This window comes from Athene cunicularia, assembly GCF_003259725.1.
Source record: "Athene cunicularia isolate RWA chromosome 12 unlocalized genomic scaffold, athCun1 chr12_part1, whole genome shotgun sequence".
Taxonomy (NCBI): Eukaryota; Metazoa; Chordata; class Aves; order Strigiformes; family Strigidae; genus Athene; species Athene cunicularia.
The window spans coordinates 6332431-6357468 of record NW_020799116.1 but is presented as its reverse complement, the minus strand read 5'-3'; the positions used below and the strand labels follow the sequence as shown (position 1 = coordinate 6357468).

The 25038-nt window shown below is 42.7% G+C and overlaps 1 protein-coding gene across 5 annotated transcripts in view; it reads left to right on the top strand.

The window, feature by feature from the left end:
• Positions 1-25038, top strand: part of MAGI1 (membrane associated guanylate kinase, WW and PDZ domain containing 1) — a 171388-nt gene that overhangs the window by 89063 nt on the left and 57287 nt on the right. For 4 of the 5 annotated variants that reach the window (XM_026857726.1, XM_026857727.1, XM_026857728.1 and 1 more), the window contains exons 3-9: positions 4476-4682; positions 8043-8253; positions 11771-11853; positions 15082-15117; positions 19633-19690; positions 21957-22045; positions 23093-23185. In XM_026857726.1, coding sequence (XP_026713527.1) covers positions 4607-4682; positions 8043-8253; positions 11771-11853; positions 15082-15117; positions 19633-19690; positions 21957-22045; positions 23093-23185 — 646 coding nt within the window. In that variant the 5' untranslated portion in view covers positions 4476-4606. Of the gene's footprint in view, positions 1-4475; positions 4683-8042; positions 8254-11770; positions 11854-15078; positions 15118-19632; positions 19691-21956; positions 22046-23092; positions 23186-25038 lie in introns of those variants that run through there. The other variant, XM_026857724.1, reaches the window with a different exon arrangement.

Here is a 25038-nt window from a genome sequence, read left to right as displayed (position 1 = left end):
AAACTGCAGGACAGGGTAGAAGCTGCTGTAGATTGCTTTCATTGATTATGATCACTGTGTGAATTGGCAGAGGAAGAAGTGTTATAAAGATGAGAACTTGTCTTATTGTTGTGATTAGCTGTTACCAAAGTCTAATTACTGTGCGTGATGCTAAAATGTGTAAGCTGCCGACACTTAGAGATAAGGAGGTGAAAAGAAATCAAGTCATTCCAAATAGTTATTCTGTTGGGGCTTTTTTTTCATTATTATTGTTATTTTTGTGCACTTTCCAGAGTGGCGCTTTAGAGTGCATGGATTAAGTCATGGCTTTGGCTGCAAAAGCTGCCATCACACTTAGGTTGTGGTTAAATAAGTTTTAAGCACCAAGGGACTGCATAAAGGAAGGGTTAGTAAAAGGTGATGACAAGGAGTTCAGTTAATGGTGTGTGCATCTGCTGAGTGAATGCATTGTTACTGGCTGTTAATTCAGTTGCTGTAGGCAGGATCCCAGTATGACTGAGAGGAGGGTAAAGCTTAGAAGCCCAGTTCCCATAGGAATCAGACATGGGAAAGTGCCATTTCTGCCATGCCGGCTGCTTCAGAACTGGCATTGCCACGGAAAAGTAGAAGCTTTCCTGCTGTCTTGATCAAGAAATCTCCTCTGTCTGGGAGAAAGGATGCTCTTTTCCAGCTTTGAGACACGACGTTAGGGGCACAGTCCTCAGAAGTTTTGCAGAGCATCACCTGAGCTCAGCACCCCAGGGAGTCCTGCCATAACTACTGTGCTGACTTTAGAAAATGTTTTGGGATCCTCTGGGATGACAGATGCTTGTGTATGCACATGTAACATGCTGTTAATAATTAGAGCTGATTGGATATTCAGTACAAATTACACTGGCTATGAAGTTAGCCCTTCTTTAGGCTTATAAGTGGCTACAAAACACTGTTAAAGCATATTTTTAAATGTATGTTTTTTCATAAACATTGACAGATTTAATTTGAACAAATAATGTCGAGTCTGAGTGTTTTAAAACTCTTGCTGGGCTGTTCACAGTTAGTTGTTAATGGTGCATGTTTGGATTTCTGAGTCACAGGGTAAATATTTTCTCTTTCTGATTTCTAGGATTAAACATGAGTTTTGATTATAATTTTAAGTGCCAGTCCCTCCTAATGGTGTGTCTGCCCCCACGCCTGGACCCACGTGCCATGTCTTCAAAAAGAACTTCTTAGAGAAGAGAAATGGGTCTGACTGCATCCAGCAAACATGAGGAAAAGAGAGTATTTCCATTTTCTCTCATTCTCCATGTCACTTGGAAGCTGGGTTGGAGCTTTCTTTTGCAGTTTCTCATCATGAGCTGGGTTGTTTCCCAAACCTATATGTCCTTGTGTGAATCTGAAGGAAGAGCTGTGATTTTTGGGGGGGGCTATTGACTCAGGCTGAATCTGCCTCCTGTGGAGGAAAAAGAAAAATTCAGCCCCAGGGGCTGCATTTGCCATATTCTGCAAATCAAAACGCACACATGCAGAGCCATGCTCAGTTTCAAATTCGTATTTGCACTTTGTATGTGTTCATAATACACTTGTAGGCATCCTCTAAGGCAGCACACTCTTGGTAGAAAATAATTACTTACCAATAGTAGTACCAACAACCATTCCTGGTTTGAAAAGTGACTCATGATTTAAGTGTAAGCTAATCTGAAATACTTCAGAGAAGCCTGTTTTTCTGCTGGGGAACAGCTCTCCATGGACTGTTAGAACTCCAGCCTTCATTGTTTCTGGAGGAACTGAAAAGGAACAAAAATCAAAGCTACAGTCAAATGTTTCCCTGTAATTGAAGGAGGGATGGTAACATCTGTGCTGTGTTCAGGTCCAGGAGAAATAAAACCCCACACTAACGACATCTGTATATCCCCTTCATTCATTTTGTTGCATCCATCCCAAAATGATCTAACCATTTACAACAGACCTGAAATAAATTTTGCACAGATTAGCGATGTGCAGTGCCATAAATAAAAGCTGTTCTCACATACATGGCACACACACGACTCTCTCTGCTTAGCAGTTAACGTCCTTGGAAAACACATGTTTTCTTGGAAAAACAAACCAAAAAACCAGCAAACCCCAAAGTGGCAACATTCTTTGTGAGAAATGCTGAAGAGGGTATGATGGCAGCAGGGTACATCATCCTTTTTCTGCCCACCTACCTTTCCCTTTGCGCTCTCTCTCCCCCATTCCTCCTCTTTTTGTATAAAATAGTCCTGCAGTATATAGAGCATAAGAATCATTTCTCTAGCAGAGGCTGCAACCTGCTTGAGGAGCCTCCATCCCCATTAGAGGCTCTTTCCAGAAGAAGTAATTTCCTTCTGCCTATAAATTATGCATCAATGTACATTTAAGATTCTGAAATGATGAACAGAAGATGAAAGCATTGCAGAGTGTTGCTGCTCTATGGAGCTGGATCCACGACGTTGTATACAGGCTGGAACACACCTTGTTAAGACAAACCTGCACGTGTTGCTGTCCTAGTACTCCAGCTGTGAAAGCGTGGAGATAGGAGCTTATCTGACTTCTCCAGCCTCAGCTCTGCAAGACTTTTTCTCCTCTTGGCAGGCAGTGAGGGGGAAATCTAGCAATGTGTATCCAAAGTAGTCTTCCCAGATGGACTCTGCTGGCCTGGCGCAGGGTTATTCCCGGCCTCCCTTGCTCCTGATGCGTCCCAAAATCTTCCAGAGCTGCAGGTTGAGATCTGCGAGCGTTAGGACGTGTATTATCCCTGCAGCCTTACCCTAGAGCTGACCACATGCACAGCTTTGGGGTTGTCAGAGCCTTCAGATGATCTAATGGGAAAGGCAATTCAGTCAGCTAAACAAGAGGTGAGATAAACAACTGGTACTTCTGAACTGAAATAAGGGTTTGTCATTTCGAACCTCAGGTGTGTGATGGCTGAGCAGTATGAGATGCACTGGGTGAGCTGGAACTACTGTGTACAGTGTTGGGGCAGGGCAGCGCAGAGCTGCATGGCTAACTTTAAGCTCAGTGCCATATCTCAGTGTATGAATGATGTTGGCTTCTGCAACAAAAGTACACATGCATATGTATAAAAATATTTTTTTAAAAAAAATCTTTTTTAGCACAGATGAGGTTTTAAAGTGCCTTTGGACAATTTGCCCTTGGCATGTGGTTTCCATCAAGTGTAACAAGGGCAATAAAGGGACATGTACACTTTCTGGGGAATGGATATTAAATATATAATTACGTACTGAAAAAGTGAAAAATAACGCTTTCAGATCATGCATGTCCTATGGAGATGGATGAAGAATGTAATCAAATGTACATGTATATTTTAGAGAAGAATTTTATGCTGCTGCCACAGTTGAAGCGATGTGGGAGAGCATCCTTTATCTTTTGTCTTGCCAGAGTATAGGGCAAATTTTTAAGTTCACCCTTGGAATCTGAAGGCAGCAAGTGAGAATTAATAATAATTCTTGTAAGGGAAAATTTAGGGAGTTTTATGTAAAACTGTTTTATATCACAAGTCATTGTATAAAAGATGAGCCTTGCAATAGGCCTGAATTCCTGTAATGTAATCGATTCCAGACCTGAGGGTCCTGTGGAGGTTTCAGGACAAGTCAGGCACTGCTGTGGTGTTTGAGGTGTAGTGCAACGAACAGTGAACTACCTCCAAGCTGTTCTGGCATCAGTGAACCTGCCCTTATTCTCTGTTTCTTCCATGGTCACTTAAAATGACAATGAGCATCCCAAGCACTTTGCACAGTTTGCATCACATCTGGTGATGGCCGCCAAGAGCTGTGAGTCTGCATAACTGCGGGTGGGTCTTTGTCCCTTCAAGTTTTTCTTTAAGGTCTGGTTGTTCACTTCAACCAAGTTGACCCAACTGCTGAGTTTCCTCTTTGAAGAGAGTAGTGCCACGTGGTACCTTTCCTTTTCTCTCCTTTGACAAAGTTTTCTTTTAGAGAAAGAATAGGGTTTGCTTTTTAAATGCAACATCCACCCTAAAAGAACCTGTGTATTAAAGCAGGCCATCTAGCCTTTCATCACTTCTCTGGGTGATAGCAGTCATGAATTTTTTATTTTTTGCAGGGCTTACTCCAGATCTGTCACAGCATTGTGTGGGTGCACACATGTAAAAAGGCTACTAATTGAAATTCAGATGTAACGAGATGAAGTTTTGCTATTCACCATGACTGCTTTTTGTTTTAGCCCTTGTACGCTCTGTGCACCTAAACAATGCAACCATTGCTTCTCCTTTTAGATTCAACAAGAATAACTTAAAAGGCAAGAAATATTTCTGTGTCTGCTCTAGAGATGAAATATGCTCCTCCCATCCCTAAATGGGGATGGCGTGTGTTAGTTTATTTATTTACTTACATGTGGGGAGAGAGAGATTTTGATGGAACTGAAAATAAAATAAAATAGACATCTTACTGCTATAAACTGTTCCCTTTTGAAGATGCAAATGTGTTTCTATTGCCTAGGTAACTATTATGGAACGCCCAAGCCTCCCAGCCAGCCCCTCAGTGGGAAAGTGACTTCCACCGATGCTTTGCAAAACCTGCAGTCTGGCTCCAAGCAGTCGACTCCAAAGCGAACGAAGTCTTACAATGATATGCAAAATGCTGGCATAGTGCATACAGAGAATGAGGAAGAGGATGATGTACCTGAAATGAGCAGTAGCTTCACAGGTAAAACAAAAATACCGTGGTTCATCAGTTAGGATACCTGAGGAAGGTTTTTGGAGGGGGATTTTTTTTTTTTTTTTTTTTTTTTTTTGAGGTTTTCTTTCTAATGGATTTCCTGCAAAGCTGTGAAACCTAGACTGGCCAACAGCACCTGAATGGGAGATGCCTGGGTGTGGACAATAACGTGCACAGTTGTGTCTTCTAAAAAGGCCTTGTGGGATTGAGCTGGATGAGAAAAAAATGGGGAAAAGTTCAAATCCGTTAGTTACGGAAAGTTCAGGGAAGAGTTGAGCTATGGTTGACAGTTATAAGCAGTATGAAATGGCTCAACCAGCATTACGTTTGAAATGAATTATTGCTCCTTCCTAAATATGTTGCTGTCCTTTCCCCTTCCTTGTATCTAGAGATACCCGTCACATACAGTTGCTAGGTACTCTTCTCCAAGGCACTTCCAGCAAATCGAGGGCTGCTTGCTGTAGGGATGAGAACTGAAGCATGGGTGCAAGCTCTTCATTCTGTGAAAGCCTTGTGTCCTGCTGAACATAGATCTCAGTCTTACCATGGCTATGATCAAGCATTGACTGCAAGATCACTGGAAAGATTTGGAATCTGAAGTCAAGTGCTGCACAGGCAGATTCAGAGCAAAACGCTGTTGGAGATCAGTTGAGTTTCCGCAGAAATCAACTGGAAGTTTGGAGAGCTCTGAGGAACAAGAGCGAGTTCCCATGTCCACAATCCTCGTATTTGTTAGTAGAGCATTACTTCCACAGCTCAGTTTCAAGCACTGAATACATCTTCCTTAGCTCCTTTTGAGCTAGGTACTTAGCAGGCAGCGTTATCCACACCTTCAAGCCTTTCACAGCTGCTCGCCATGGGTACTCACCATCACTGGCACTTGGTCCTCTGGTCACTTCCTACCAACATGACAATTTTCCTTCCCAACCTCTCACAAGTGGTAGGAGCTGTCCTGCCAGTTCCTAGCTGCCCAAGTCCTGGCTCTAACATCTGTATAGAGCTTTAAAAGGAGTGAGGCTGAGATTTAGTTTGGGCCCCTTTAGTTTTGACGATTGTGGTCTGGCTGTTGCCTGTTACATATTTCCCACCCAAATCATTCGTGGTTGGCCTAATCCCTCCCAGGATGGAGTTTCTGTCTCTGCTTACTGGCTTCTTTACAAAGTTTAGCACTGAGGGTAGTTCAGGTCCAGAGGAGGCCACAAAGATGCTCAGGGGACTGGAGCACCCCCCTGTGAGGACAGGCTGAGAGAGTTGGGGGTGTTCAGCCTGGAGAAGAGAAGGTTCTGGGGAGACCTTAGGGCGGCCTCCCAGTACTGAAAGGGGCTACAGGAAAGGTGGGAGGGACTCTTTATTAGGGCTGTAGGGGTAGGACAAGGGGTAAGGGATTTAAACTGACATTGGGTAGATTTAGATCAGATGTTATGAAGAAATTCTTCCCTGTGAGGGGGGTGAGGCCCTGGCACAGGTTGCCCAGAGAAGCTGTGGCTGCCCCCTCCCTGGAAGGGTTCAAGGCCAGGTTGGATGGGGCTTTGGGCAACCTGGGCTAGTGGAAGGTTTCCCTGCCTGTGGCAGGGGTGTTGGAACTGGATGGTCTTTAAGGTCCCTTCCAACCCAAATCATTTTCTGATTCTAGTTTCTCACATGTTGTGACTTGGCAGCAACCTCAGTTCTTGTCACAGGATCTGAATTTGGAAGGAAGCTGGTGGGAGATCCTGGTTGACCTCCGTCTCAGTTTGGTGCTCCTGAACTAATTCGAGCATCATATCTCTTCCTTGTTTTCCTTCACAAAATAAAGTAGAGGAAGATGCAGCTCATTTGTCACAACGTTATCATGCCCTGGCCCCTTGCCTCCATTAAATGGGCACAGAATCAAGAGTTATTTCTCATATACCAAAGTGATTCCTTACACTTATTTCACATGTAAGTGTGCTAGCCATATTAAAATGCTCCTGCTTCCTTAGTAGACTTCTCGGTGACTTGTGTTTTCCAGACTTTGGCATGTTTATACTTGCAGTCTTAAGCTGGTGATGATTCATTCATGATTCTTTATCTTGTCAGCTCCTACCTAAAAATATCGAACGCCAGGAAGGCTAGAAAGCAGGCAGCTGGGGGTACTGGTATAGTCTAGATCTTTTTCTTCCCTCTTCTCCCACTTTATTATTGTCAGTATCTTGTCTTTTTGTAATGGCAGCACACAGACTAGAAATAGAGCAGGAGCTGCAGTTAATGACCCCCTCCTGAAACCAAGACTGTGGGCTGAGAGCTGAGGAGGTCCATGGTCTCCAGTCTGGAGAGTGGAGGCGAGGTCTTGGCTGTGAAGCCCTTTCAGTCCCACTGCTTGGGCACTCGGCAGAGTGTGATGCTGATCTCTCTGTCTTTTGCTCAGTGTGTTGCCTGCCGTGTGTACTGGAGACTGGTGGTCTCGGGTGATTTGGAAATACTGCCATCGATTTTCAACACCTGAAAGAAGCAGAGAAAAACCCTTTGGTAGACACGGGTAATTTTAGAATTTGTCTGTTGCTGCCAGAACTTCTCTCTGAAGGAGGTAGGGGCACAGACATGTTTTTTTGGAGAATATTTACTGTGATTAGGAGTGGAGGGAATGAGCAGCAGCATTTCATGGGTACGGCTAAAAACTGCATGTATATAAGCATCAGAAATGTTTCCTTAGAGGGAGAAGGGCCAGATACATCATAAAATACTCCTGAGTGACTTTGACTGGAAGGATTCAGTGATGAGCTGTGGAATAAACCTCCTCAGACAGCTAGAAGAGACACAAGTGAGCAGGAGCATGTGGACACATGGTGTAGTGCTGACATTTATTTTAATTTTTAATTAAAAAAAAAACCCAGCCTGCTGCACTAAAGACATTCACCATTAGCTTTTTGACTTTGAGTTTCTGGCTACCTTTTGCACTTGCAAAAATCTCCCCTTTTGATGATTGTTCAAACAGGAAATTTTTTCTCCTAATCCCTGTCCCACAGTTGGCACTGCAGGAGTGAACCTGTAAGCCTGCTCACAAGCCCGTTGAACTCATCTACATCAGTGAGCCCTGGCCTCAGACAGCTTGGAAGACTTTGGTGCCTCAGCAGGCCCTATTAGAGCGAACACAGGAGCTGATCACAGCTTCTGATTTGTGCTGGTGAAGGTCTGGCCGGCAGAGCGTGTGTGGGCAAAGCAAGCTCGTCCCTGCTGACAAAAAGACTGCAGAGTCTCTGCCCTCGGTTCATCTGTTGCTGTGTCTTACGAATTAAAAAGCAAGGAGAGGAAAACTGTATGGATAAACCCGGAGCGAGCAAATGGCAGGAGAAAAATTTTCAATTTTGTTTGTGCTTGTTTATTCTACAGCAGAGTCTGGTGACCAAGACGAGCATAATACGCATATCGTAAGAGAGACAGCCCCACCGTCTGCGATTGATAGCCACACCAACGTTCCCACCACGGAACCATCTCAGAACCTCCCTCAATACCTACCTCCTTCTGCCGAGGATAACCTAGGTCCTCTGCCGGAAAACTGGGAGATGGCCTACACGGAGAACGGAGAAGTCTATTTTATAGAGTAAAGCACATTTTTGTTGTTCTGATTCCATGTCTCTCCCTCTCTCTCTCTCTCTGGACATAAGTAAACCTCTATGGATGCATTTTGTGTGCGTATTAAATATTTAGTATAATGCAGTTATGTGGCAGAGCTGTAAGTTCTTTACTGCTTCTGAAGAGGTTTTGCATTTCCTGATTGGATTAACATCCAAATTACTCCTGAGTTCAAAGGCAGAGGGAATTGCTTGTTTTATGAGGGTAGTTACAAAAGCAACAGACACTTATAAAATATGGGCCAGTTGTTTCCACGGGTGGAATGAAATCTCCTAATTGAAAGGGCTGAGACTTCATTTCTGGAGCCTGCCTCTGTGCATAATGCAGCAGAGAGAATTCCTCCGGTCATGTGCACAGGCAGTAGCAGAGCCAGGGAATGGACTTTGTGTGTTGTCCTGTCATCAAGAGCAAATGGGCCGAGCATGTTAACGTGCTCCAGTGGTTTGCAGAAGGCATGGCTCAGTACAGAGCAGGCACAGTAACTTTGGAAAAGTACCTCGTGCTCTGCAGTCTTTGCCTAAGAGCCAAGTGCTGTCAGCATTTTTATGATAATATTGATCTTTTCATGCCATAAATAATAGTCTCTAATTATACCTGTCTAGATTTATTGAGAGAGGAGTAACTTATAAAATGGGACCTGTATAAGTGGAAGAGATTTCTTGCACAGAGTTTAGATAGACATTAAAATTCAATTAGCTTTTGAAACTCCAGCCCTTTGCTGCCTAAGTAGAGGAGGGGCTGAGGAATTGATTTTGGATTTGATGGTCTGTTTAATGTGGTCTTGGAAACTGAGATCCTCTGTCTGTGTACCAGAAGCCAGTGACCAGTTAGTACAGAAGAACTTCATCTGTTAATGCCCCTCCTGGTACTCTGGAGAATGATGCTGGATTAGGGCACTGGGGGGGATGCCCCTCTCCATCAGCAGGAGAGTGGACATTTGGACAGGGCCAAGGAAAGGTTCATCAGAGCAAGTTTTGCCTTGGCTGCAATAGCAGGAGAACACATCAGAGAAGAGTGCCAGAAGATCCGAGGAGCTGGGAGGACTGAGAGCACCGCAGTAGCTCTTCACCACCTGGGAGAGGGCTGCTGTCAAAAAGGCCATTTTCCAGGGCGCTCTCGATTACCTGAAGAGGCTCCACCAGCCCCCTAGTGTAAGCCAGAGTCTAGAAGGCACAATGTAAATTCTCATCAGCTGCATATCAGATGAAACTGAAATGTGTTCATTATCCTGAACACAGTATTATGCCCCTCATTATGTCCTCAGGGTGCCTCATTCTTTGACGTACTTTCTGGCTTTAACGTATATAACACAGCCTGAGTAACAGCCCATCCAGCCTGCCATTTTCCTCCATGGAGGAGGACAGATGATGAGCACTAAATGCTGCCCAAGCAGACAGTTTCTCTCTTTTCTGTCCCCACGTGGGCCCCTGCTGTCTTTTCTTGCAGGTGCTTCAGCCAAGGGCTGTGCTGCTGCCAGCAACCTCCCCGATGGCTGCTGTATTCTCTATGTGCGTGTGTTCTCTTTGCAGTGCTGGACTGTAGTGCCTTAAAAAAACCACCTTGTTAGTCCTTTTGCAGGAGAATCGTGTATGTGGTAGAAAAATGTAGCCTACATACACAACTGTCTGTCTGACATGCAAATCCTGTAGCACACCAACTGCTTCCTTCCCTGCCGTGCAGATTGACCATTTTGAGGATGCGTACGCATAGTGGGTGATTTTGTGCAAGACTGTGTTAATGTGAATGCAGCACCGAATGACTGCGGTTCTATTAATTCTAAGGACACCCTGAGCCTAGAAACAATTTAGTTTGATTTGTATCAAATTAAGAGAGCAAGCTAATGAGCTGTGTGGACCCAAGCTGGCTCAGATGTCTGTACCATCATCTTTGGATTATCAAGTCAGGGTGCTGAAGGGAACAGTATGGGAATATCTGAGCTGCCTGCACAGAACCAGCGCAGGTCCAGTGGGGCCAGAGCTGCATGTCGGATAACTGATCTTGATGGCTTGTAGCTGAAGCAATATTTGCCTCTTGAGATACGTTTCTTTGGTGCTTTAATTGGGATTTTCATTACCCAGAGTATCCCGCTCCCTCGTTACCCTGAACATAGATCTGTGCATGTTACAGCTCTAACACAATCCTGTCCCTCCAAGTGCACGATCTCAAAGGTGTTTAGCTAAATTTTCTGTCTCAACAAACTACACTGTTGTGAGCTTTTGGTTAGCAAGACAAAGTTGCAAGAAATATGCAAATATTCTATTGCTCTCCTCCCACCGCCCTCTTTCTCAGCTAGACTACAGACTTTCTTATTTATAAGTTGGCAGAACCCCTCTGCTTTATTGCTGTTAATTTGCCTGACTTGCTGAATTTCTGCCGTTCAGTTTTCTAGTTGGCGATTAATTGCTCTGAAGCATACAAAAGGATTAAACGCATTTGCTCGTCCTGCCTCGGGAGGGCTGGGTAGTAGGATGTGTGAAACACAGACCTTTTATTTACATACTCCTAGGATCCTAGGAGCAGGGCAGTCCCCTCTTCCTGAAGTAAAATACAAGTTTTCTGGTCGGTTGTTAGTTCCTCAGGGAGTATAGCCCTCATTACAGCATTTCTAGCTTCATGAGACTGTTGTGAGGCTAAGGTTAAGTTTGTAAACCTCTCTGAGACCTTAAAGTAGAAGTAAATAGCATTACTATGGTATTGAAACTTAAAACTGTTAAGCGGTGTTAAAGGCTAAGCTAGATAAATGATACCTCAGGGACTAGAGGTTATTCGCCGGTTATGCTTTGGAAGATGACATCAGGTTGTAGAAGAGGCATTATATTACAAGATTGTCTGTGTATGCAAATGAAATGACGGGAGAAAATAATTTCTAGAAAAATGTATTTTAAGCCTGTTTACTATGCAGCCTTCGCCGCCAGGACTGGCATCACAATACTGTCAGGGGACTTGTAGAAAGGAAGAGTTGAAAGTAAAGCTGTTCAACTTCAATCAAAGGCTTTGACAGAACATTTTTATTTGTGTAATTAAAAAGTTTTCACTAGAAATTTTGACTAATGCTTGGGTCAAATCTAAACAAGTGTCAAAGTTCTTTTTCAGGAACAATGATTACTGCATGGTTTGGGGAGGAAGGGAAATTTCTGGTTTTTCATCAGGAGGCATATGGCTCAGAGACAGCTCCTGCCGTTAAGAAATGAACCAACAAAGGCGAAAGTTTGGAAATTCATATTATAATATTGCAGTTTTCACGCGCGTCCTTCCAGTCAGGAATGCTGATTTGTATATTTTCACTTTTCACCCTTCTGTTTTCAATGCCAAGATTCTTGTGATTTGGTAGACTAGTTTGCAGAACATCAAATTGTAATGCCGTTGCTTCTGAAGCAGAAGTATGCCTTCAGGTCTGTTGAATAACGAGGATATCTGCTCTTATGTCACTGATACTTCAGCTCTGCTTTATTAACAAAGGTCATATTTCCATTTTTGGTTTCCAGCCATAACACAAAAACAACATCTTGGCTAGATCCACGGTGCCTGAACAAACAGCAGAAGCCTCTAGAAGAATGTGAAGATGATGGTAAGAGACTGAAAATGCTGAAGTAATATAGTATGGTTGGTCCGTTTCTAGGTTGTTTTCTTCCTTTCTTTTTCCCTTTTCCAATAACCTGTGTTCAGAAATACTTCTTAAAAAAAAAAAAAATTGTTAGTAAGTGCATAGAGACAATATCCGTTATGTTGTTGTAAAATCACTGTCTGTGTAAGTAAAATAGATACTGAGATGGCAGATCATTTAATAAAAATCAAAGAGGTGCTGCAAGTAAGAGGCCTCTGTTCTTGCAAAGGCATTTAAATAGTCACTGATGCTGAACAAGACTCAAAGCTTTCTAACATGTTTGCTCCTTGGATCGCTGTGTAGGAGGAAAGCGACTGAGTCTCTGTGTGCTCCATTGTGTTACGCTTCAACCACCTGCTTTACATGAATTGAAAGAGTTATGTTGTTATTTCCTTGTTTGAGCAGAAATAACTAAATTGCTTCACTTCTACGGTTAAATTCTGACAGTCCACTTAGTGTTACGATTGCTGAAAAGAAATTCCATTTGAAAGTGTAGAGTTTTGCCACTGAAAGTTTACACTGACGTGATTTTGTATTCCTTGAGATGTTGGAAATGCAAGCCACTGTCCAATTTAGAGCAGCCAAATGCAGGACTGTTACAGGAGGTTCTTTCACTGCATCCTTTAGGAGATGCTGGAAGAAGAAGGGAATCGTGATGAAAATAACTTAAATGTTTAGGAAAACCTGTGTGGAAATTTTGGTCTACTGACCAGGAAAGGTGATGGCATTCTAATGCATAATTTTGGCTAACACGATGCTATCATGGTAGACGTATCTTTAAAATGGAAAGATTTACTTCATCAGTGTTGGTGCTGTCCTAGTAAAATTAGTTTTTGTAATATGATTAACCTCCTACTGGTGTGAGTCAGCTCAATAAGAATTGTGATTTTATTCTGGAAAAGAATTAAATCAATCCTTTTTTACTGGTAGGTTCAAATCTGGCCTCCAGAACTGCTCTAACTATTTTTACACATGCAGGTTTTCAGTGTCTGCTTCCTTTCACGTGTGAGATTTTGCAGGATGTGAGAATTTGCCTGTGCAACCTTTGGTGCTGTGATGAAGCCTCACACCAACTTCCTAGTGCACAATGCACAATACCTCCAAAGCCCAGGCAAAACCTGAGCGTACCGAGCTGATGCCTGTTTCAGATCTTAGCAACTGGCGTCGTCTGTCAAGGAGCGAGTGGAGGGAGCTGGTTTAATGAAGGCCTTGCTCTGCACCTAAAAATGGATATGTCAGTGGGTAATCAGAACTGGAACAAAATTAAATAATAGCGTATGCAGGCAAAGCTCCCTCCTCCTTGCAGTTAAGCATTACTGGCAGTTTAAAGAGGAGGTTGCTAAGTCTCAGCCATAAGCTTTCCTCTTTCAGAGGGTAGTTTTCCCTGATGCACAACTTCTGTCCTGGCTTTCTCTACCACCAAGACTCCCACCACGGGTGATGCCAACAAGCAGCACGTGCCGCTGGGGGTCAGCGTGTCCCACGCTGTGCTCTGGGCCAGGGTGGGATGAGACAACAACGGGTGGCTGAGCTCCTCTCTTAAACAGTTTTAAGTCCCCTCGCAGATGGGAAAGCCTTTCTCTTGTCCTCTTAGCAGTTATAAAACAAACGTTGGAATAATTTATTTCATCAGGATTAGAAACATGCAGTTGGTGGTTTTGTATTTAATTAAGTTCATCATTTTGGGGAGTAGTGGCTTTTTTGTTGGAGGTCCTTAAAATCAGCAAACTTCATCCTTCCCCACACCCCTTCACTTCATTCACTAAGTTTCTCATTAATGAATATTTTTAACATTCAGCAGTTAAACCAGTTGCTTCATAGGTACAACAGTGCACTGCACTGTTTGCTTGGCTGCTCAAATCTTGCTTTCCACATAAGTAATTATATTTCACAAAACAACGTGAGCACAAACAAGAGAGAAGGTTATTTTTACTGCATCATAGAAGCTGGACAGTTTTGGCAAGGGTCAGCTGGGTGTGTTTCCACTGAAGTCAGTGGGAATCCTCTGTTTTGTTTGGTGTGTGTGTGTGTGTGCCCCGTGAGCTTTCAGGCTCAATCCCATCCTGTTTGTGGTTTTTATAAATGTTAGATGTCGTTTCAGATTTCTTTGGGTGCAGTTGCCTTGTGTTTTTTCTTCATCAGGAAATGCGTCCCTAACAAGTTTTTGGTTGTTTCTAGTTGTTTAGGCCACCAAAGGAAATTGCAAGTCATATTTCATGCCAATGGTCCCAAACAACTGTTTTGGTAGAATATATTGCAAACAGGTCGTGGTTTTTTAGGTGTCCAAATTTTCAAAAGCAATGCTGTGACACTACGTCTTCTGCTTGCTTCTATCATTCATTTATGTGGCTTATACTTTACTGTATTAGGTCCAAGACTGTTTTTACCATCTTTGTTCTGGTTTTGTCATCATCCTTCATTTTCAAACTGCATTATTATTATTTATAGGCTAAGCAATACTTTAATCATCTGTGTCACTGTTAACTTATGAATATGGAGCAGATAATGATAAATAGAGCAACAGTGAATATTGATGGCTTTGTGTCTTTGAAAAATTATGTGATCTTTGTCCCGGGTGCCCTGCTAAAACTGGTGCATTCCTGCATATTCCTCACCAGTACATCTGGACTTCAGCATGGGCCTGTGCCTCCAGTTTTAAACAAGGCACTTTGCTTTGTGTCTATCTTAAATCATCTGAATAGTTACAGTGAAGTCAATTGGACCTTGTATGCACATAAATTGAGGTACTTTCTTGAAAACCTTGCTATGTTAGTTCTAATTTAGATACAAGGTTTTCCTCTCAGACTTTTTAATTAATATTCAGGTCTGGCCTTCTGATAGATCTGTGTGTCTACAGAATGGATGGCGAAGGTTGGACCGTACAGATAGGAGGGAGAAGCTTCACTACAGTGAGAGCAACACAGATGTATAACTTTGCCATATCAAACTCTGACATGGAAGTAGTCAACTAATAGAGATATTCTGAGAATGCAAGAACCAGTTTTTTCATTATCTACATCAGATCCATCAATATTCTGATCACTAAAGCGTGATAAATGGAAGCTTGGGCTCAGTCTGTAGAAAATTAGTGTCGGTTCTGCTGTTTGCTGTAGGGAATTTCTTACTTGGTGCTGGTATCTGAAATTTTCTTTTAATTTTTTCTGTCTCATTTACTGCTCTTCCTTGGAGAAGAAGGGGTACACACGGAGGAACTGGACAGTGAACTAGGTAAATCATCCATCTCTCGTTTTGATGTTTGACTTCAACTGCACTGTTTTAAGCCTTTAATTACTTACTTTCTCCTTTGTATCATTTTACATCTTTCAGTTTTTTTATTTCAACAAGCCTAATTTATCAGCAAAACTCCCCTAGCACACAAAGCATTAAATCTTCCCCTAGCTTCACATCTACAGTATTTTTCTTACTGATTCAGAGTTTAAAGAAAGCTGGAGGGCCTTAATCTTGCAAAGTTTGTTTGAAGTCCTGGACCTTGCAGAAGTCAGGGACTTTTCCACTGGCATCACTGCCTCCAGGAAAAAGCTCATAGATGCCAAAATTGAAATCACGTGGCTAACGATGCTTTTTCACTGGGGCCAAAGACATTTCCCAGACAAGGGAAGCAAAGTGTGTTTTAGAAAATTTAAATATTGCATAAGATGCTTCTGCTGAGCTTGTGAATGAAACAGCTGAAAATTTTGCCTCAGTAGGTGGTTTTATAAACAGATAATTTTCAGTGATGTGGTACACTTTTATTTGCTGCATCTTTTTGTGAAGAACGCTGTCTTGGTATCTAATCTCAGTGGTGCTCATTCTGTTTATACTGATGGTGGAGGTAGTTGTTATTTCTGTTCAGCTATGCTCTAGTGCACTTGGAAAGCTGAAAGGCATAAGAGGTTGCATAGGATTTTATTTCCACTAGTTCTGTTATTGCTTTTAAAAAGGACTGTATTTACAGTTTATAGTTCTGCGTGCTGGAGGATTGTATTACCAGAGAATTAACCTCTGGTTTCTGTAATGACTTGCAAGTAAGTGTATTCTGCTTCCTGCTTCTGTGTGATGATTTATACAGCATCATCAGCCAGCAGCTATTGAGTGGATGTCTAACACTACTCCAGGAAGTGTTGTTCTGGATAATATACCTGGAATAATGTTGGAGGCCTAACTATTTTTAGTGCAAGAATTTGAAAGAGAAGACAATTTAAAGAAGAATGCTGTCACTTTAGTGGTACGTTAGTATTATACGCAGCTCAAAGAAATAATCATCAGCAGACCAAGTAACATCAGAAGTAGCTGGATGCACACAAACAACCTGCAAAGATTTCTCATGAAGCTCTTCACAAAGGGTGACTTAAAATAAGAGAAAGATTTTAAAAAGCAAATTTAGAGGCAGTAATGAGGTGGAAATGTTCCCTTCTTTCAGTCTGGTATCAGGATCTAGTGTGAGAGAAGAACTGAAAAAATAGATGCAGGGAAACTCATTACTTGATAAGCCTAACCCCAGTTCTTCAGGCACTTACGTACACAAGTGTTTTGCTCAAACATCATGAGATGTTCCCCTTTGTTATATTGCAGATAAGCTTTATTGAACTCACAGCCCATCGATACTCTGTTGAGATTTGCAAATGTTGCAGTGTAAAGAAAGACATTTTCAAATGTCTCAATTGGTCACGGCAACATTAGGGAGGGGGTATGAAAACACATGGCCCATTCACTGACCATCCTTGTGACAGTTGGTATAAACTGGTTGGCACCAGATATTTTGCTCCTTAGCTTATCAACAGTTTCTGTTCTAAATATAGGAAAACTAGAACTTGAAGCAGTTGCACGACTTCTTGTTTTCCAAAGAGATGGGTTGACTGTGGAGTAATACATCAGCCTTTTTAACAGAAGGCTGTATGCAAGGACACAAAAATCTAACCTTAGAGTAGAATTTGATGTGTACTTGGGCAGATTCTCCCGGCCTCACAGGGAGCAGTAAGAGCTGAGTATACTGAGGTTATCTCAAGCTCCTTTATAGCAATGCGCAGGTGTGACTCAAATACCTAGTGGTTGGGGAAGTTATTTTTTAGGAATCCATCCATCCCCTCTATAGGGAAGGATACTACACAAGAGCACCTCAGTAGGAATCCATGTATTTACCCCAGGCTTGAAAGTATAAAACTGGGTATCGTCCATGGAATTTACCTGCTGACAGGCTCTGAGACTGCAGACTGATGTGTGTATAGACAAAATAAAAGCCATATGGCCCACTCAGGCTCCTAATGATGCAAAACTGTTTTGGAAATCTATTTGTGATAAAATCTAATGCTCTGGGTCATCTTCAGTTTGGCAGGAGAGGTAGAGAAGGGAGATGACTCACTTAAAGCTCCTAAGAAGCTACTGCAGCATAGCTATGGAGAATATTGCCTTTTGCTTTAGAGAGAATTCTCAGAGGCTTTTAGAGGTTGGAAAGTGCATCTACATAATCAACAAGTAACGTGTTGACAGCTGCAGTTTTGTGTACCGTTACTTCAGAAAACATAAGAGATGTGTTCCTTAAATGGAAAGCTCCAGAGATAGAAAACTGTAAAAATTTTGGCACAATACCATTTTGGGGTTAGGAGAGTGCTGGTTTTCTGACCTTCTGTGAAAATTCTTTAAAAGAAAAGAAAAAAAAATTTAATCCCACAACCTTTTTTGAACAGAAGAAAAGCAAAAAAAGAAAAAAAGGTTTTTTTAAACTTTTAAAGTCGAAAACACTCAATAGTACAAAATATATTTAGCTCGAAAAAATGTGGAAAAGTCATTTTAAGGCATTTACGCATTACTTCTCCCCTCCCTCATTCACTTTTTATTTTTCTTCCACCCCCAGCTTGCTCTCTTTACCATTCTACTTTCACTGTAGTACAACCAATTAAAAGGCTGCCACAACTTGTGATTTCCCTGACAGCATGCTAGGTCTTAATTTAATTGCACTGAAACTCTTTTAAGGCAGTCCCACAGTGTTTTCACCATATGGGACTCCTTTGCAAACCTGAGAGTTCCCATTTGAAAAGACTTTCAAGATCGGCCTCTAGCTTTCTGACTTTTTCTCACATATACTTGCACGGTGTAAAGGAATATGTTTCTGAAGCGTACATTTCAGATCGATCCTCTGATAAAATTGTGGAGTGTTTTCATGCCCAAAAGTTAGCACTGGCTTGCATTTAATTGCTTATGTCTCAAGGAATCCAAAGATGTTAAACCGAGTAAGGATAAAGTAATGATAAGAATGGAAAACCTACCTTATATCTGCACATAAGGGACACGTGGAGCAAAAACCATGAAAATTGATTTCATCTGATCTCCAGCCAATTCTGAACACAAACATAAACTTTGAATAATTAGTCTATGTGTGTTTGTATAGATTCTGTTAATCTCCAGTCTGGAGATACTTCTGTCCTTGTGGCAGCATAGTTGAATTCTATAAATGCAGAACTAGTTAGTGAGATTTATTCTAATTAATGGGCCATTGTTGATTATATTGGCTGAGCAATTGATGCCATTAATGAAAATAAGTCTTTGCATCTGATAATAAAGAAACGTAGATTATTTACCATCAATCTTGTCAATTTAGTGATACATTTTGAGGAATTATTGTGCATGGGGTATTTGAACTTGTGTTTTCTGACAATGACGCTTTTAAAAAATTATTATTTGAATGAATTTGCAGAGTCTGTGGGACCACCCTTGCACAGTCCATAGCATGGTGGAACCTTCATGCAAGTTGATTCACCGTATTCCACACACCCCCACTGTATTGTTAATAGGATGATTATTTCGGTACCCACAGCCAACAGGAACATTGTGTTTAAATGAGAGGGAACAAGGATCAGGCCCTTAAGTGATACATACAGTTTTAATAACCCTCAGTTGGATGCTGAAGTGATTTTATTACATTCACTAATTATAGTTAAAGTACTATGTGCAGTCTAGAAAATCAACAGGAACAAAAGTGGATACATTTCCAAATGTTAATTTCATCTTTAGAACTGTTTTTTTGTTAATTATGCTAATTAAAAAAGGGAATCTCTGTTACATGTGATTATGGCAATATGTGTTTTTACATTAAGTGCTATGCAGTGAAATACATCTGTGTGTGCCAGCCCCACTTGGGTGGATTCCACATGCTGGGCACTTACGTTAAATTCACTTTGTCCTGTTTCAAGATGCGCTTTTGTGTTGGGCTCATGGCTGAGCAATGCGGTGTAAATCCCTAAGAAAAGAGTCAAAAAAACATTTTTTCAGCAATGGTGAGCATAAATGGCTCGGCCCTGGCACAGGAGATGAAAGTGGTCTCTCTGTTAGTGTGCTACAATTGCTTGCCATAATCTCTCTCATCTTCATCGTTTGGCGTTAAAATGCCTCTGGCCTGTTGCCTGTACTGACTTCAGCTGAAGTGCTCCATCCAGGGCCAGTCTGCCCACGGTGGTGAAACCAGGAGGCTGCTTCATGCACTCCCAGAAAGGAAATTTATTGATCATTTGTTCATTTAATGCGAAGAGCAAATCTAAAATTGACTGGCATGGGCATCTTCCCGCTAACCCAGCACCAGTAGGACAGGCTGTGGGGTTGCCATGCCAGCCTTTAAAAGGGGGCTGGGATCGTTCTGAAGTGTTCGACGCGAAGTCTGAGCTATTGATGGGTTTTACATGCTGAGCAGGAGCGGCTACCTGTCAGATAAGACTGCACCGAAGGCTTCAATAATGCTTTTTTTATTTCCAGAGTTGCCTGCTGGTTGGGAGAAAATTGAGGATCCCGTATATGGTGTCTACTATGTAGAGTAAGTGCTGCTCTCGGGTTCTAGTGTGGCTGTCGGGTGGAGGAAGGCTTTTCTCCACCACGGTCTGCCTGCTTTGTTGGTAGTATCTCATACCGAGGAGGAGACCCTGGCCCCTTAGAGGCTGGTGGATGTTATGAGGGCTGGGAGCGGGCAGCCCTGCCTTGCCATTCCCCGTCCTCTGGTGGGCTCTGGCAGGAGCACCCTGGTGTGGAAGTGGGAGACAGGAGCACCCTGGGAGGGGTTTGAGCTCAGGGGTGAGGTCGAGGAAGACAGGAGTGCCCCAGGCTTGGGGTGTGCAGGAGCCCCTGCACCTCACAAAATACTTTTATCTAGAAAACATTAACAAGTGTGCAATTGACTGAGCTCCATCCCCTTCGTATCGTGCTGCGATCAAAATACGAGTGTGCAAAGCAGATCACCAATTCAGTTACGAGTCAGAAGACACTCAGAAGGAGAAATGGATGTGCCTGTAGGATCAAACAGCCGTGGCAGAGTTTCTTGCACCAGGCTGTGGTGTTGTGAATAGAATTACAGGTTTAATGGGAATCTCTCTGGAATTAGAACAGCTTCTTCTTTATCTAGATGTCAGATCACTCCCTTGGGAAGCCAGAGATCTGAGTTTTGTTTCATCACTGACCCCATAAAATGAATTTTTAATTATGTGTATACTCCTGTCTAGTAGGATGGCTTATGACTGCCCTCAGAGTAGACATGGAATAGAGTTTCTGTCTGCTTTGCCTCATTCCTGACCCTACCATCTGTGCCTAGGGAAACAAGGTTAGCAAACTGTGTAATTAAGGCTTGACATTTATTTACCAAAGACATCAAGAATATTTTTCGGCTATTAAATGCCATGCCAAGAGGTCTTTACAGCATTTTTTCCTGTCACTTTTTTTATATATGCCTGTTAGTTTTGTGGCACTCCTTAGTGATGAAATTAAATAGGAAAGTAACAGCAGTGAGACATAAGTTTATTTTACTTTTTGTCTGTAAGCTCACAAGATGGTTATAATTTGAGCATTTGTCTCTGTCCCTTCCAGTTCAGGCACATTGCATAATAGTTTTTATTAAAAAGCAACTGTGTCATGAAAAAGTTTATATGATTTTAAAGTAGTTAACTTTTTTTCTTAACTTTCTGAAGATACCTTGAAATGGGAAATCTTTTACAGAACTTAAGTTGTTTTTATTTGATTAGTTACATATTTTTCCAGTGATTTAATATTGATCTTTAGCAGGAAAAAGTCTGAACATAAACTATCTAGAGTGCTTCTATGGTAATTACTTGGAAAAGTGGTTGGTTATTCATTTTGGGGTTATTTGATAAAAACGTGGGAGAAGAGACAAAATAGCAAGTTCTTAATGGTAAACTTCTCTTTGTATACAAAGATGGGCTTTAAGCTAGTATAATTTACTAAGGTTTATCTGCTTCTCTGCTGTAGCAGAATCACTATTAAAAAATTGCTGGTGAACAATTGATGAGCAGCTCATCTGAGCTGCAGAGACTCCCCAGACCTGCCCGCACCGCCCTGGCATCTGTGCTTGGTGTTTGTCATTTGGTTTCATAAAATAGTTAATCCTCTGCGGAGTGCATTGCTTGTCTTTTTTTTTTTTTTTTTTTCCTGAGATTGACAAGAAGTATTGGCTCTAAACATCTCACACAGGTTAAAAGCTGCCTAATGGCCCTCCCAGGAGAACAGCTGAAGTTTCATCAAATGTTGGTTTCCAGTGGGAGTATTTGATTCTGAATATATTTTGATCCATTTGGAGTCCGGCTTTTCAGCTCCTAGCCTTCGTCCCCACAGATTTGTTTTAAGACACCCTGTTAACACTGTGCGTTGATCAGATAGCTGACAGATGTTACCAGTTGTTGGGTTTTGGTTTTGGGGGTTTTTAACTTCAGTGAGCCAGGGAATGACTGCACCTGTGGGAATCTGATTAAAGCAGGGATGATACAGGCCTGTCTTCTAAAATGCAATCAGACAGAGTGCCTTTTCTGCTTTAATCTAATTTTTTCACATATAGGTCACTACTTTAATGTATTTGAAGGAATTAGCCATTCCTACTCAAGACATCCTACCAGTACAAGAATCTGCTTGTTTTCCTAAACATGCTTCTCGGCATGACTAGGTGGGCCTTGCTCCACGTAACACTGCTGTTGGGTTTGCTTGGTATTTTACTCCTTTCCTCAGAGGAGTTTCATGCCTGGCTGTCATTCCCGCTTGTCACGTAAAGAGTTTCCTAATTTACTGCTCTCTTTCATCTCCAGCCACATCAACCGGAAGACACAGTATGAAAACCCAGTTCTTGAAGCAAAGAGGAAGAAGCAGCTTGAGCAACAGCAACAGCCACCAGAAGGTTGGCACCACCGAGGGTGTGATGGTTGGGGTTTTCATGAAGGAATGTGCCCTCCCTCGCCTTGGCAGCACCATGCCAACGTGTTTGTCCTTCCTTCTGAGGCCTTAGCGCTTAAAGGCAAATTGACATGCGTAGGAAAGGTTGCATCTGCCCCCTCACATAAGACACAGCAAAGGAGAAAATATAACTACTTAAACATAGCAGCTTTCACCCCTGTTAATGGGGAGAGATTTTTCTTTTAATGTCCTTTATTTCTGGAAGGTTTCTAGGCTTCCCAGAAACAATTAAAACACACATTTTCCTCTTTAATCTGCTCCATCAAGTTACTCACTGTAGCTCGTGCTGTTCCAGTCTGCACTGGGAGTCAGACTATCGAAGGGGATGAGGAGTGGGCATTTACAGGTGCACTAGAGAAACTCCTCTGCATGAGAGGCTTCTTAACCCAAAACCTTTGGATGTTGTCACGCTCCTAACGTCTGAAGTAATTTAAAACGTTTTGGGTTTGGTTTTTTTCTTTTTTTTTCTCCCCTTTTTACTTTTTTTTTTTCCCCTTTAAATGCAGCCCAACTGCAATGAGGGGTCTGTGGCATTTGGGTTTGTTTTGGTACCTTTGTAGCTTTCACACCAAGTTATTTCACAACAGTTATTATCCAAGGGGAAAAATTATTGAGGCTTCAACATTCCTCCTGCAGCCCCATTTCCTGCAACATCAACTCTTCTACCTAGATGCCATGAGTGCCATGGGGAATAGATTTCATTATAAATGTCAAGACCACTTAGATGCAAATCAAGTCCCAAGTTTGAGTGTGAGGTGGGGTGTCACAGCAGATGGATCAGTTGACCTGAACATAAACAGTCCTCCAGAACTAGTTTTTGGACATTCCATTCATTTTATTCATTTTATTCCCTCTCTCTGTGATTCTGTTTCCTCTCTTGCCATGCTTCTCACGTCTCCTCTGCTTGAACCCCATACTCCCAGTGTGTGTACGTGCAGGAGTCATAGTGCTGTTGTGAAACGAGTAACATTTCCCTCTCTGCCCTCTCTAGAATGGACAGAGGAGTGTCCATCTCTCCCACCACCCGCTGCTCCAAACCATGTTTCAAACAACCAAGAGGCAGTTCGGGAAGCACCAGTGCAAGGTAACAACCTTGTTAAACCAGTTGTAAAAGTGCAACAAGGTTTTTTTCCCGGGAATAAAATTCCCTCATCCATCAGCAAAGGGAGTATCTCCATGACTAGTGTCACATACCAGGGCATGTGCCTGCTTATCTGAACTCCCATAGATTTTGAGACCAGTTGTTTCACGATCAGAGTTGTTGCCAAATGCAAGAGGCAAATGAGATCGCCTGCATCCAGAAAGGATTGTGGCTATTCTCTGTGCAGCGTTCAAAGTGTTTAAAAAGGTGTGGTGAAAATATGAGTGACAACATCATGGGAGTTAGCAAGTGGTGGATGCAAGTGCAAGTAGAATGGGAGACCCTTTTCTACAGAGCTGTCTGCATATGCAAAGATGAGACTTTTACACCTTCTAAACTCTACTGAGTTGAGAATGTGGATCTTATAATAAGATCTAGTGCAGAGATTTCTTTCTGTTCTCACAGGGCAACATTCCCTCTGAAAAAGCAGCACGAAATCTCACCATGTTGGACTGTGGTTAAGGCACAGACATGCATTAATATGGTCATGTTTTACTTTGAGAGCCAAAGCCCATGTCATCCCATGTCTGCATTCACGGGCAGATGGAGTTTCAAGTTAGTAGTTTAGGAGCTGTGGAAACTGGTCAGCATGTTTGGGAGCTGTGATGTGCATAGGTTGTTGGCCCTGTTTGGCAGGACCTTAGTTTTGGAGACCTTGGGTGTCTTGGGTGCATTTGTGATATCTGAGCAGCCAGGTTCTGTTTTGCCATGGATGAGTCTGGCCTGCACCTTTATGGATTCTCCTCTTTGTGTGCTTTGAATACAGATGAAAACTTGGGTGTTGGGGGGTATAGGAGCTAGGGGAGGGTACACCAGAAGAGAGAGCTTTGCAGGGCTACCAGGCCTCCATGCTGAATCTGACTTTCTGCAGTAACAGAGGGCAAAGAGGTACAAGCACTTCGGCCATGTGTTAGGGGCAAATTACATCATGTTTCTGAAAAATCTGAGTAGAAGCTCCTCTGGGAAGCTCTGCATGAGGAAGGAATGTTAATAGGTTCAAATACTGTGGACCTACTTTGGTACAACAACTACAAGTACTTTGGGCTGTTACAGCCTTATTTATCAGTGTCACTGGTCTGTGTATAGCCAACTGCTCACAGACTAGTTGCTTGTCTTAAATAACTCACCAGACAGGACATGAATTGTTCCTGAATTTGCAGCGTGAGCTGAAACACTGCCAGATCAAGTTGCCAGCAAGGGCAGAGAGTCACACTTGTACCTGTTGCAGTACAAGTGCTCTCTGGTTACAAGTGGTTCTAAGTGGACTTCACCTTTGGCTACATCTAAACTGCACAGCAAGTGAATGGGCAGTGCCAGGAACCAGAGGCTGGGGAAGGTGAGAGGGGGAATCTGGCTGGAGCATGTCACCCTGACAGCTGGGAGCAGCCGGGGCGAGGCTGGCCCCAGGAGCTGGGAGCTATTCCTGTGCTCTGCAGATCAGCCATGGCCTCCAAACATGAGCCGGGCAAGGGTGCTGCTGTCCCAGGCAGCCGTTACTGCCCTGAAGAACCGGGGAGTGCTCTCTGCTGCAGGCGGCAGCAGATCAGCCCTTCCAAACCAGACATGTGAAATTCAGCAGTATCCAAAGCCCCCAGCACATTCCCAAGGGTTATTAGAGCACATCAGAGTAATCCAGGCTTGCAGCAAGGAAAAATGTAGGAGGTGTGGGGATGGTACCCTGACCGCCAGGCATCTGGGGTGTGCCCCAGAAATGCTGGTCTTCCTCGGGGAGACATCTGTGGGTGCCACCTCTGCCTTTCACACTGTCAGGGTGAAGCAAGGGCTGCCCAAGCATC